This window comes from Euleptes europaea, chromosome 18 (genome assembly GCF_029931775.1).
Source record: "Euleptes europaea isolate rEulEur1 chromosome 18, rEulEur1.hap1, whole genome shotgun sequence".
Taxonomy (NCBI): domain Eukaryota; kingdom Metazoa; phylum Chordata; class Lepidosauria; order Squamata; family Sphaerodactylidae; genus Euleptes; species Euleptes europaea.
Genome location: NC_079329.1, coordinates 19,068,000 through 19,081,503, shown reverse-complemented (window position 1 = coordinate 19,081,503; position 13,504 = coordinate 19,068,000). Strand labels below are relative to the sequence as shown.

At 42.8% G+C, this 13,504-nt stretch overlaps 2 protein-coding genes across 2 annotated transcripts; both read right to left on the bottom strand.

The window, feature by feature from the left end:
* Positions 1 to 5,859: 5,859 nt before the first annotated feature.
* Positions 5,860 to 6,852, bottom strand: LOC130490728 (olfactory receptor 10C1-like). Its single transcript, XM_056864537.1, has one exon. It carries the CDS (start codon positions 6,850 to 6,852, stop codon positions 5,860 to 5,862), a length of 993 nt encoding a protein of 330 aa, XP_056720515.1.
* A 4,758-nt stretch (positions 6,853 to 11,610) lies between these two features.
* On the bottom strand, positions 11,611 to 12,603 carry LOC130490727 (olfactory receptor 10A2-like). The gene has a single exon (XM_056864536.1). It carries the CDS (start codon positions 12,601 to 12,603, stop codon positions 11,611 to 11,613), a length of 993 nt encoding a protein of 330 aa, XP_056720514.1.
* Positions 12,604 to 13,504: the final 901 nt, after the last annotated feature.

The window sequence follows — 13,504 nt, the reverse complement described above, 5'->3', positions numbered from 1 at the left end:
CCGATGGGCAGTTTTTTGGAGTAGAGCCCGAGGAGGGAAGAAGAAGAGTTGGTTTTTATATGCCGACTTTCTCTACCACTTAATCAAACTGGCTAACAATCACTTTCCCTTCCCCTCCCCACAATGGACACCCTTTGAGGTAGGTGGGGCTGAAGGAGCTGTGACTAGCCCAAGGTCACCCAGCTGGATTCATGTGTAGGAGAACCAACCTGATTCTCCAGATTAGCATCTGCCGCTCAAACCCAGTTCTCCAGATCAGAGTCCATCGCTCCAAACCACCGTTCTTAACCACTCCACCATGCTGGTGGGTGTAGGAGGATGGGGTTTGGGGAGGTGGGTGTAGGAGGGTGGGGTTTGGGGGTTCAATGCTATAGAGTCCAACTGCAAAAGCAGCCATTTTCTCCTGGTGAACTGATCTTTATTGGCTGGAGATCGGTTGTAATAGCAGGAGATCTCCAGCTAGTACTTGGAGGTTGACAACCCTATCTCTTCCTCCTAACCAATGTTTTATATTTTATATGTATTTAACTGTCTCATAAGTATTTTAACTCTCTTTTTAAACTCTTTTTCAAGTTGTTGTAATGAGGTATTTTTGTGAGAGAGGTTTATTTTAATGGTTTCATCATGTATTTTTATCATGTATATTTTTAATTGTTAGCTGCTTTGGCGGATAAATTTTGTAAGCAAGCAAGCAAGCAAACAAACAAACCAATAACCCCTTCATAGATCATTTAATTATCATTCGGCAGCTTTAGCAAGTTGTTTCATGCCATAGCATTTCATGCAAGTTGTTTCATGCCATAGCATTTCATGCAAGTTGTTTCATGCGATAGCACTAAACAGCGATCAGGATATATGTTTTATATACAATATGAGTGGGATTTCAGGCATCTATGGTAATTTTTCTCTCTCTTCCAGGTTGTATTAAATCTGGTAAATGAACTACATGGACAAAATTGCCTCTCAAATTAACAGATCTAGATTTCTGCAAAATTCTGAATGTCTCACCAATTTTTGCTTCAAAAGCTGAGTATCTTGCACTATTCCAGGCCTTCCATAGCAGATAAGGATACGATCCATTCCATGCAGTAAGATAGCAGGAGGTAGAGTATATGGCTGTAGTAGGGCTGTTGAATTAAAAAAAATTCGATATAGTTCGGATTCGGCCGAATTCGGCCCGTTTAGATTCGGGATGTGCCGAAGTCTGAACTCCCCCACTTCGGATCCGTTCAATTCGGCGGGAATTCAAAGTTCAGAAAAAAAAAAATTTGGCCGAATAAAGCCATTAAAAACACAATGGCGCCTTTCCGTGGCTCTGGGGGGGGGGCATTTTTGGGGTTAGAGGTTCCAAACTTTCAGCAGAGCTTCAAAGGACGTTTATTGAAAGACTCCCCAAGTTTTGTAAAGATTGGGTCAGGGGGGCTGAGATATGTGCCCTGAAAGGGGTCCCCCCCACCCTTAATGTGCATCTCTCAGCAGAGCTTGCCGCCCACGCACAAAGCTCCCAGCCCCGACAACAATTTGCAAAGCAACTCAACCTTGTAAAACAACACCTTTGCAACAGGGAAAAACCAGAAGACACACAACTGAAACCTCCCCCCTCAAACCAGGGAGCGAGAGACTCGAGGGGGAACACACACCCCAGGCAGAACCGACGACAGCCCCCTTTGGCTTCCCCCCCACCCACAGAAAGTGCTCCCTCCCCACACACACACAGACTCTGCTTCCCCCCCACACACACACACACATACACAGGAGAAAAGTTATAGATTAAAGCCCCCAAAGGGGTCTTACTGTGGCTGTCTTCTGTTCCATCAGGAGGGGCTGGGGAGGACTTGTAATCCAAGATGATTCCAATTAGGCATGGGACGTTTTGCTCTGGAGAAGATGCACACAGGATCAGCTCGCTGATCCATTCATCCCAATAGGGAAAAGGGGAAAGGGGAAAGGGGAAAGGGGAAAGCCCATATCTCGGGACCCCCTGACCCAATGTTCACAAAACTTGGGTGGTCTCTTAAGAACACTGGTCTGAAACTCCGCTCAAAGTTTGGGATCTGCACCCCCAAAAATGCACCCCCTGCAGCCATGGAAAGAGAAAAGGGGGGGAGGCGATATTTCTGCCCCCACTGAACCCATCTTTACAAAACTTGGGTGGTATCTTAAGAATAACTGTCTGAAGCTATGCTAAATGTTTGGGGGCTATATCCCCAAAAAAGCGCCCCCTGCAGCCACATAGATGGAAAAAGGGGGGAGAGAAAAGGGGGAGAGCCCATATCTCGAGACCCCCTGACCCAATGTTTACAAAACTTGGGGGGTATCTTAAGAAGCTTCATCTGAAGCTCCACTAAAAGTTTGGGGTTTGTACCCCCCAAAATGCACCCCCTGCAGCCATGGAAAGAAAAAGGGGGGAGCCCATATCTCGGGACCCCCTGACCCAATGTTTACAAAACTTGGGGGGTATCTTAAGAAGCTTCATCTGAAGCTCCACTAAAGGTTTTGTGTCTGTACCCCCAAAAATACGCCCCCTGCAGCCACAGAAAGGAGCAAATGTGCACAAGCACCCCCCCACACACACACGAGGATTTCGCTCTCTCTCTCTCTCTCCCTGGCCGGGCCGCACATCAGCCGATTCCTCCAGTACTCAATCCTGACTGATTGGCCAGAAGAAGACCCAGCTTGCCCACCGATTGGCCGGGGGAGGAGAATGCTGCTTACTGACGGTTATGCTGCTTACTGATGGCCGAATTTGCTGAATTTATTCGCGAACTCCCGAACTCGCTGAATTCGGCCCCCCCCGGTTGCCCGCCAGTTTTGAGTTCGGTTCCTCCCGAACTAAAAACCACTGAATCAGGGGAAATTCGGCTGATTTTCAGTTCGGGCCGAGGCTGTAGTAAGGTTGCCAGGTCCAGGTTGGGAAATACCTGGATGTTTTGGGGATGGAGCATGAGAAGGGCAGGGTTTGGAGAGAGGGATTTCAATGCCATATTGTCCAGTTGCCAAAGCAGCCATTTTCTCCAGGTGAACTGATCTCTATCAGCTGGAGATCAGTTGCAATAGCAAAAGATCTCCAGCCACCACCTGGAGGTTGGCAATCCTAGGCTGCAGGTATCTTGAGCTCTTAGAGGAGGATATTGGTGAATCATCATTGCAGGTTGTCAGAGTAGGAAGGTTCTGGCCAGCTCTCTTTAAGCGCCTACAGTGAAAACAGCCAGATGGTTTTTAGATCCCATCAGCTCTATAATGGTAGTTCCTAAGTCCTGCCTGTAACCTTTCAAGCACATACTGAATTGTTTTCAGATGGCCTGTGCCCACCTACCTGCTTCCTGGCACATCTAACTGCCAATTTACATGTAGGGAATATGTTTCATTTTCATCTTAATTATGACAATTATGGAACACAGTTTTGTAATTATTGCAATTCATAATGAAAGAAATGCATGAGTCTAATACCAAGCATGATCCTTATCCCTTGCACGTATCTGTCTGTACCCAAATGAGTACCTTAAAAGGGTTAATAGGTTCAAAGGCCATCAGCTGACTGGATGCTTGGAGATTTGCTAAATAACTTCTCAATTCAGGATCCTAATGATATGATATGTAATCTATCTCTCTGTTTTTCCTACTGCAGCTTTTCTCTAAATCCCCAGTCTACTCTTTCATGCATGTTCATGTTGCACAAGAGTGTAGGCATGTGGAATATTTACATTTGCTGTTGATATTCTAGTATCCAGTGCTATTTCATGCTCTTGCTCTATAATGTTCTATTTGAGTGTATTTTATGCCTCACTCAATAAACCCTCTCTCTCTGCATCAATATATCCTGGAGCTTAGTATTCTGTTATTTACTTGTCTACGTGTTTCATCCATTTGTTTAAATAATTCTTCAGAATCTTTATGTGTGTCACCTCCTTCAAACTGGTATGTTTAAACCTAAATAAGCAGCTCCTTCTAGAACAGGAGCAAGAGATTGAAAAAAAAGGTTTATTTCCTACACTCAGGTTTCCCACATATGTGATTGTAGACCAAATGAGAAGATGACCACTTTCTCACAGACACACATTTCTTTTTAAGCACACATTTCTTTTTAACCTCTAAGGGTCCTGGGTTATGCACATGACCTCAATGGAATGGTACAACCTCAGCTTCCATTGCAAATAGAGTGATGGAGGAGGATGGGATTTGCGGATCAGCCAGGCCAGGATGTTCTGGTTCCCTCCATTTTTGGCACCGCAACTCCCATGATCATCCTGACGCTATTGGGAAATTTTAAGGCTCCTAACCTTATTTTCTGATGACCTCTGCTTGCCGCAGACAACCTTTGCTTCCATTGTACATAGCATCAGGGGGCTATTGGAGATAACCTGGGCCAGAATGTCCCCATTCCCTTTATTTTTGGCACTGCAGCTCCCATCATCATTCTGAACTTGGTCTATTTTCAAACATGTACCTTTCTTTTTGGGTGAGTTATGGCTTCCACGAAAAACGTTTGCTTCAATTGACATGGGGGGGGGAGGGTCTGTTGATATTCTGGACAATGAGTTTCATTTGGGGCATTGCTACTTCCACCATCATTCTGAAGCCAGTGACCCATTTTGAGGTTCCTAGCATTAGTTTTGGATGAGTTATGCCTCCCAAAGTAAACCATGCTGAGGGTTTCTGGGGACTTCAGGGTCCAGGATGTTCCATTTCAATTCATGTTTGGCACTGCAACTCCCATGATCATCCTGAAGCTGATTGCCAATGTCGAGACTCCTAGCTTCATTTTCTGATGAGTTAGGCATACCCCAGATGGACAGATCCTTTTATTTATATAGATTGCATACCTCAAAGCCATTTACAACTGAATATAAGTATACAAACATCAGACTATAAAAGCACTTATTGTCCGGAAAATCTATAGAAAGCCATTTAAAACATGAAGGGAGAAAGCCTAAGCAGGTCTACTCAGAAGTAAGTTCCATTTTATTCAATGAGGTTTACTCCCAGAAAAGTGTTTTTAGGATTACAGCCATAATCCACTAAAGGAATACCACCAGCAGTATAAAAATGTCAAACATCAAATGAAATAGTTCCCATATCTAGTTCAGCAGTAGAATACTCATGTTTCAGCAAGTAGTACTTAAAACGATAAAAAGTTAAAGGAAGAAACAGTTCATATACTCTGACTATATATATCTCCATCTACTCAAATACAGTAATTTCTTTTTTCTTTCTTTTAGGGAACAAACGAGGTACCCACAAGGACTTGCAGCAAAGAGGAAATTCCATGTTTCCCATTACTTGTTCCTTCCTGCCACTGGTGCTGCTTCTCCTTCCTTCTGTTTTCTGTTGTTGCCCCTCTCATCAGCATCCTTACCCCCACCTGCTCATGCCTCTCCCACTCAATACTGTCACTATTGTATCCACCTCCTTGTCATCCTGGCTGCCACATCACAAGCTGGGCATTTCCACATGCATTGTGGTGGCTATGGAAACCCAAAATGATGGTTGAGATCAGAATGGCCTTAATTTCTTTGTCATTTGCACAGTCCCAAAATAATGCTTTATTTAGGTTGTTCAGAAGACCCTTGGGGCTACCCAGGTTTTGCAGAATCCTCATAGATAGCTATGGATGGCTCAGTTACATGGATTTAGCTATTCACACAGGAGAGCAACATTTTAGAATCAGATACAGTGATTGCAAAACATCACATTTTCCCTAATCATAGAAAATCCATATATTATATATACATTTCCAGGAATTCATGTATGGGAAGGGAGAAATATCCATGGAAGTAAAATGGTTGTCATAGAGGTAGGCTTTCAGCACGGCCCATGCACATAACGAAACAGTGGACATGGCAATTGTTATATCAGAGCTTACTGAGCAGGAATATGACCAAGTGTTCTATTATTCCCATTCTTTCTGTGTTTATTTGTTTCTTGTAGGTGAAGAAGGAAAAGTACTTTCCCAAGTGCCTCTTTGACCTCCTTGTTCCTCAAAGTGTAAATAAGAGGGTTTATCAATGGTGGCAGGATGCTATAGAAGAGTGACAGGAATTTGTCCATCTCCAGAGAGTGACTTGACTTTGGCTTCAAATACACTGCCATTCCAGAGCCATACAAAAGCACCACCACCATCAGATGTGAGGAGCATGTCGAGAAGGCTTTGTGCCTCCCTTCTACAGATGGTATCTTCAGAATAGTAGAGGCAATGCATATATATGACATGAGGATCAAAGCAAAAGGGATCACGCCAAGTAGTGCAACCTCCACTTGGGCAACCAGTTCATTGATAGAGGTTTCTCCGCAGATAAGGTTGACCATCGCAGGGATGTCACAGAAAAAGTGGTTGATTTCATTGGAGTCACAAAAATCAGAGGTGAAAACCAAGAAAGTTTGGCCAAGTTGCACTGGAACACCAGCCAACCAGGAGGCTGCAACCAGCACATAACATACTCTACTGCTCATAATAAAAGGGTAATGCAGAGGTTGACAAATAGCCACATAGCGGTCATATGCCATGGCAACTAAAATATAACACTCAGCTGCCCCTGTGATGAGGAAGCTGCTCATTTGAAAGGCACAGCCAAGGAATGAAATATTTTTGTCCTCTGACAGGAGATTTTCAAGCATTTGGGGAATAGTAACTGAGGTGTAACCGATCTCCAGAAAGCTCAGATTCCTAAGAAAGAAATACATAGGGCTGTGGAGTGTCTGATCAGTCAGCGTGACAATGAATATTAGACTGTTCCCAGTCAGAGTCAGTAGATAGATGGTGAGGAAAACAGTAAAGAATAAGGCCTCTAGACCTGGCATGTTAGAGAATCCCAGCAACAGGAAGTTATTCACCATGCTCTGGTTTTTTCTCATGTTGGGTTAATCTGTTAGGAGGGAATACACAGAAAAGTCAACAGATCTTTATGCAAGCTCAAAATGAGGGAACCCAGAATTTCTAATAGGACAACCTTTATCCCCACCTAGAGATGGCAACCGTACCTACAAAAACAATTCTCAGCATCAGTATGCTTCAGTTTTATCATGGAGCAGGTGGTTCGGGTGTAAGGCTTTTGGCCTCCATTTGGGGCCTGGAGATCTCCTAGAATCACAACTGCTCTCTAAACTACAAAAATCAGTTCCCCTGGAGAAAATGGCTGCTTTGGAGGGTTGACTGTATGGCATTATGCACTGCTGAGATCATCATCATCATCACCATTATACATCTTAGGGTCCTCTAGCAGGAGGGTAGGAAGGCTGGGAAATACAGTGCCTGTCTCTGAGCATCTGTGGAACGAAAGTCTGACATTTTGTAGAATATCCATGCTGGTCCCTCATTTCTTTGAATTTCTTTGCTGATCAAAACAATTTATTTGAAACAGACTCCAAATTGTGTCTGTGTGTAGGGGGGAGATCTCACCCTTTAGACTCTTATTGAAGCCAGGCCCTTTAGACTCTTTAGACCCTTTAGACTCTTATTGAAGCCGATATACGATTTAGGAAAGCAGCTCTTCAGAAGGAGCACAGTGCTGAAGAAACATGTTCTTAAATCTTCATACATTTTTCCCCTGTCTAAAAAACTACCCCAAGTGGTGACAATCTACGAAGGACTGAAAGCTTACCTGATTATTTGACCAGTATCCACTGAATCTTGCAGCGTTGTTAGTTTGCTCAGGTCCCCCCCTCCCGTTGTTCCTTTTCTTTTGTCCTGTTTTTCCCTGGCATTGAAAAAAAACATGTCATTCGTGACCTCAGGAAGATTAGAGCACCTTCTAGTTCAGAGGTCCATTGTGGAGTGGTTACAGGAGCAGACTAGGATCTGGACTAAAATTCCCCCTCAGACATCAGGTTCTTTGGGCAAGTCACAATCAACTTAATATACCTCAAGCATTTTTGTGATGACCAATTGTGTGGGGGGTGGGGGTGTAGAGTAGTCAGGTATGCAGCCCTGAGCTCCTGGCCAGAATGGTGAGTTTAAAGTTAGACAGACAGACAGACAGTCAGATGAATAGTTATTTCTCCTCAAAAAAAGGTTTGAGGTATATTCAACATGAGGAAAGTGCCTTTGTGCTCACCTTTGTAAAGTTACTTATAGTTAGTGCATTTTATGGTTGATTTCAGTTTAGTGGGATAGAGATAGGGATGCACCATACAAACAACTGAACAGGGGCATGTTTTTGCCCCCCTTTGTTCCTTGCATTGTTTAAGAGAATCATCTTGGGGCTTATATAATACAACAGCCTCACTGTCACAGCAGTTCTCCAGTCAGAAAGCCTGATCCATCATTCTACAGCTCCCCAATGCAAGTAAGAAAGGGAGTGTGAAGAAAGTATCTGTGGTGATCTCAACCCACGTTGCTCTAATCAAGGAAGGCTTTGGAGGGATTGAAAGAGAACTTGCAGTAAGCAGAAGCACTGTGTGGACATTAGAGTACTCATGTCCCAAACAGACACTAGAGCAAGGCTTCTATGTGCATACAAGTATTGTTGTAATGACGGAATAGTTCATTTCTGACCTTGCACAATGGTGGTCTCTTCATAATCCTGTGGCTATATCTCCTCTAATTCTGTGCCTCAAAACACATTTTCTCAATGTTATAGTCTTAGAAAGCAGTCTTAGAAACTGGAACCCCAGTGACCATACAATGTTCAAAGTACTTCATGGCATTAATTGGATTGTAATCCAGGTATCTTAGAAAATGAATTATAACAGCCCAAAGATAATGTGTGAGAAACTGAAAAGAAACTCAGTGATGGACACCATTACAGATGTATCCTGAATTGACCCTAGAAAATGAATCCTCTTACCAACTTTCCCTTGCTTGATTTGCTTGTGAAGCTCTAGTGTTTTCTTCATCCAATTTAACTCCAGTAAATTTCAGGTCACAATAAGAAACAGTGTTTCAGTTGAATTGGTAGAACCACTGTTGTGTGCTCTCCTTTCGTACCCTCCAAATGACAATTCTGATGCTTTTGCATGTTTATTTGAAAGCTGACTCCTGATTCAGTGGATATTATTCCTCAAGGATGCACCATTTTCCAGAAACAACAATCTAACAACGTACATTTGCCCACTGGAAGTATGAAACCATTTCTACATCAGTCTCTAGTGATGTATCTGTTGCATCTTCAAAATGCCTTACCTGCCAACACTGCAATCCTAACGAGAGTTATTCCCATCCAAGCCTATTCATTACAATGGGCTTAGAATGGAGTAGCTCTGTTTAGGATTGCACTGTAAATTCGTCAGCAGAGGTGCATTAGCTCTGTGTGGCTGACATATTTAAGCAAAGGTTTAGAATAACAGAGCCAACTGAGATTCTCTCACCCTTCTTTTTTTTTTTAAAAGTTTTTTGTTCCACAGAGATATTTTTTATAAATTTTAAATGTGACTCCAGAAGTTTAGAGGAATGTCATAACCAGGGTAGCAGATGGTCAATAGTGTTATTTTAATTGTAAGGCTTGACTAGGCTAGGAGAGACCTGGATTCAAACCCCTACTCTGTAATAAGGCTTATTGCGTGATTTGGGGCCAGTCATTTTCAGCCTAGAGTTGAAGAATAAGGGGGATAAAAATCTTAAAAATAGTTGCCTTCAGTGGTTGGCAAGAAGGTTGTAACTCTGCATTAAAGTAGTACCAATAGAAGGGGAGTCTCGTCACCTAATGCAGGGAACTATTATGTTCAATGTAAAAATAATAATAACGTTAAGTCATTATATGTCTGAGAACCTGGGAAAGTAGCCCTTCTCTCAAGCTGAGGAATACAAGAGATTGGTGAGAGATTTTCAAACCTAAATAAGCAGTTCCTTTTAGCATAGGAGAAAGAGATCGAAAAAGAGAGGTTTATTTTCTACACTCAGGTTTCCCACATATGTGATTGTAGACCAAATGAGAAGATGGCCACTTTCTCACAGACACACATTTCTTTTTAACCACACATTTATTTTTAATCACTAAGGGTCCTGGGTTATTACCATGACATCAATGGAATGGTACAACCTCAGCTTCCATTGCAAATAGAGTGATGAAGGGGGGTGGGATTTGGGGATCAGCCAGGCCAGGATGTTCTGGTTCCCTCTATTTTTGGCACTGCAACTCCCATCATCATCCTGAAGCTATTGGGAAATTTTAAGGCTCCTAACCTTATTATCTGATGACCTCTATCTGCCAAGGACACCTTTGCTTCCATTGTACATACCATCAGAGAGATATTGGAGATTACCTGGGCCAGAATGTTCCCAGTCCCTTTATTTTTGGCACTGCAACTCCCATCATCCTCCTGAACTTGGGGGTCTATTTTCAAATGCATAGCTTTGGGGGTGATTTACTGATTCCACAGACAACTTTTGCATCAATTGATGTGGGGGATGGTCTGTTGATAATGTGGACAATGAGATTCATTTGGGGCATTGCTACTCCCACCATCTTTCTAAAGCCAGTGACTAATTTTGAGGTTCCTAGCATTATTTTCAGATGAGTTATGCCTCCCAAAGTAAACCATGCTGAGGGTTTCTGGGGACGTCAGGGTCCAGGATGTTCCATTTCACTACATGTTTGGCACTGCAACTCCCATGATCATCCTGAAGCTGGTTGCCAATGTTGAGACTCCTAGCTTCATTTTCTGATGCCCCAGATGGACAGATCCTTTTATTTATGTAGATTTCATTCCTCAAAGCTGTTTACAATAGAATATACAAATATCAGATTATAAAAGCACTCATTGCCTGGAAAATCAATGGAAAGCCATATAAAACGTGGAGGGAGCAAGCCTAAGTGAATGTACTCAGAAGTTCCATTTTATTCAATGAGGTTTACTCCCAGAAAAGTGTTTTTTAGGATTACAACCATAATCCACTAAAGGAATACAACCACCAGCATAAAACTGTCAACCATCAAATGAGATAGTTCCCATAAGTAGTTCAGCAGTAGAACAAACATGTTTCAGCAAAAAGTACTTAAAATAATAAAAGGTTAATGCAAGAAATAGTGTGTATACTCTGATATTATATATACATATATCCATCCACTCAAATACAGTATTTCTAATGGAACAAATGAGGGACCCACAAGGACTCGCAGCAGAGAGGAAATTCCATGTTTCACGTTACTCGTTCCTTCCTGCTACTGGTGCAGCTTCTCCTTCCTGCTGCTTGCTGTTGCTGCCCCTCTCATCAGCATCCTTACCCACACCTGCTGTTGCCTCTCCCTCTCACCACTTCCACTATTGCATCCTCCTTCTTGTCATCCTGGCTGCCCTATCACAAGGTGGGTGTTTCAACATGTATTATGGTGGCTGTGGGAATTCAGAACAATGGCTCAGATCAGAATAGGCATAATTTTTTGATCCATTTTTGCATTGAAAGATTTAGGTTGTTCAGAAGACCCTTGGGGCTCCCCAGGCCATAGATAGCTATGGATGGCCCAGTTGCATAGATTTAGCTATCCACACAAGCCAGCAACATTTTAGAATTAGATAGAATGACACTAAAACATCACATTACCCCTAATCATCATAAATCCATATATTATATACACATTTCCAAAAATTCATGTTTGGGAAGGGAGAAAGTAAAATGGTTGTCATAGAGCTAGGCACATAATAAAATAGTGGACATGGCAATTGTTATATCAGAGCTTACTGAGCAGGAATATGACCAAGTGTTCTATTATTCCCATTCTTTCTGTGTTTATTTGTTTCTTGTAGGTGAAGAAGGAGAAGTACTTTCCCAAGTGCCTCTTTGACCTCCTTGTTCCTCAGAGTGTAAATAAGAGGGTTTATCAATGGTGGCAGGATGGTATAGAAGAGAGATAGGAATTTGTCCATCTCCAGAGAGTGACTTGACTTTGGTTTCAAATACACTGCCATTCCAGAGCCATAGAAAACCACCACCACCATAAGATGTGAGGAGCATGTCGAGAAGGCTTTGTGCCTCCCTTCTACAGATGGTATCTTCAGAATAGTGCAGGCAATGCATACATATGACATGAGGATCAAAGCAAAAGGGATTACAGCAAGTAGTGCAACCTCCACTTGGGCAAGCAACTCATTTATAGAGGTATCTCCACAGATAAGGTTGACCATTGCAGGGATGTCACAGAAAAAGTGGTTGATTTCCTTGGAGTCACAAAAATCAGAGGTGAAAACCAGGACCGTTTGGCCAAGTTGCACTGGAACACCAGCCAACCAGGAGGCGGCAACAAGCTCATAACACACTTGACTGCTCATAATAAGAGGGTAATGGAGAGGTTGGCAAATAGCCACATAGCGGTCATATGCCATGGCAGCCAAAATGTAACACTCAGCTGCCCCTGTGACAAGGAAGATGCCCATTTGAAAGGCACAGCCAAGGAATGAAATGGTTTTGTTCTCTGACAGGAGATTTTCAAGCATTTGGGGGATAATAACTGAGGTGTAACCGATCTCCAGATAGCTCAGATTCCTAAGAAAGAAATACATGGGGCTGTGGAGTGTCTGATCAGTCAGCGTGACAATGATTATTAGACTGTTCCCAGTCAGAGTCAGTAGATAGATGGTGAGGAAAACAGTAAAGAATAAGGCCTCTAGACCTGGCATGTTAGAGAATCCCAGCAACAGGAAGTTATTCACCATGCTGTGGTTTTTCCTCATGTTGGGTTAATCTGTTAGGAGGGGAAACACAGAAAAGGGGCAACAGATCTTTATGCAAGCTCAAAATGAGGGATCCCAGAATTTCTAATAGGACAACCTTTATCCCCAGCCAGAGTTGGCAACCCTACCTACAAAACAATTCTCAGCATCAGTATTCTACAGATTTATCATGGAGCAGGTGGTTGGGGTGTAGGGTTTTTGGCTTCCAGATGGAGCCTGGAGATCTTCTAAACTTACAACTGCTCTCTAAACTACAATGCTCAGTTCCCCTGGAGAAAATGGCTGCTTTGGAGGGTTGACTGTATGGCATTATGCGCTACTGAGGTCATCATCATCATCACCATTATACATCTTAGGGTCCTCTAGCAGGAGGGTAGGAAGGCTGGGAAAGATAGTGCCTGTCTCTGAGCATCTGTGGAATGAAATTCTGACATTCTGTAGAATATCTGTGCCGGTCCCTCATCTCTTTGAATTTCTTTGCTGATCAAAACAATTCATTTGAAACAGACTCCAAATTGTGTCTGTGTGTAGGGGGGGAATCTCACCCTTTAGACTCTTATTGAAGCCAGGTCCTTGAAGCAGATATACGATTTAGGAAAGCAGCTCTTCAGAAGGAGCACAGTGCTCAAGAAACATGTTTTTAAATCTTCATACGTTTTTTTCCCAGTCCAAAAAGCTGCCCAAATGGTGATACTCTATGAAGGACTGAAAGCTTACCTGATGATTTGACCAGTATCCACTGAATCTTGCAGCGGTGTTAGTTTGCTTGGGTCCTTTTTTTCCTGTTTTCCTTTTTCTTTTTTTCCTGTTTTTCCCTGGCATTGAAAACAAACATGTGATTTATGACCTCAGGAAGATTAGAGTGCCTTCTAGTTCAGAGGTCCATTGTGGGTTGGTTAGA

What these genes read in the sequence shown, in the direction of transcription:
- LOC130490727 (XM_056864536.1), bottom strand. Translation starts at nt 12,603, where the DNA reads ATGAGGAAAAACCACAGCATGGTGAATAACTTCCTGTTGCTGGGATTC.
- LOC130490728 (XM_056864537.1), bottom strand. Translation starts at nt 6,852, where the DNA reads ATGAGAAAAAACCAGAGCATGGTGAATAACTTCCTGTTGCTGGGATTC.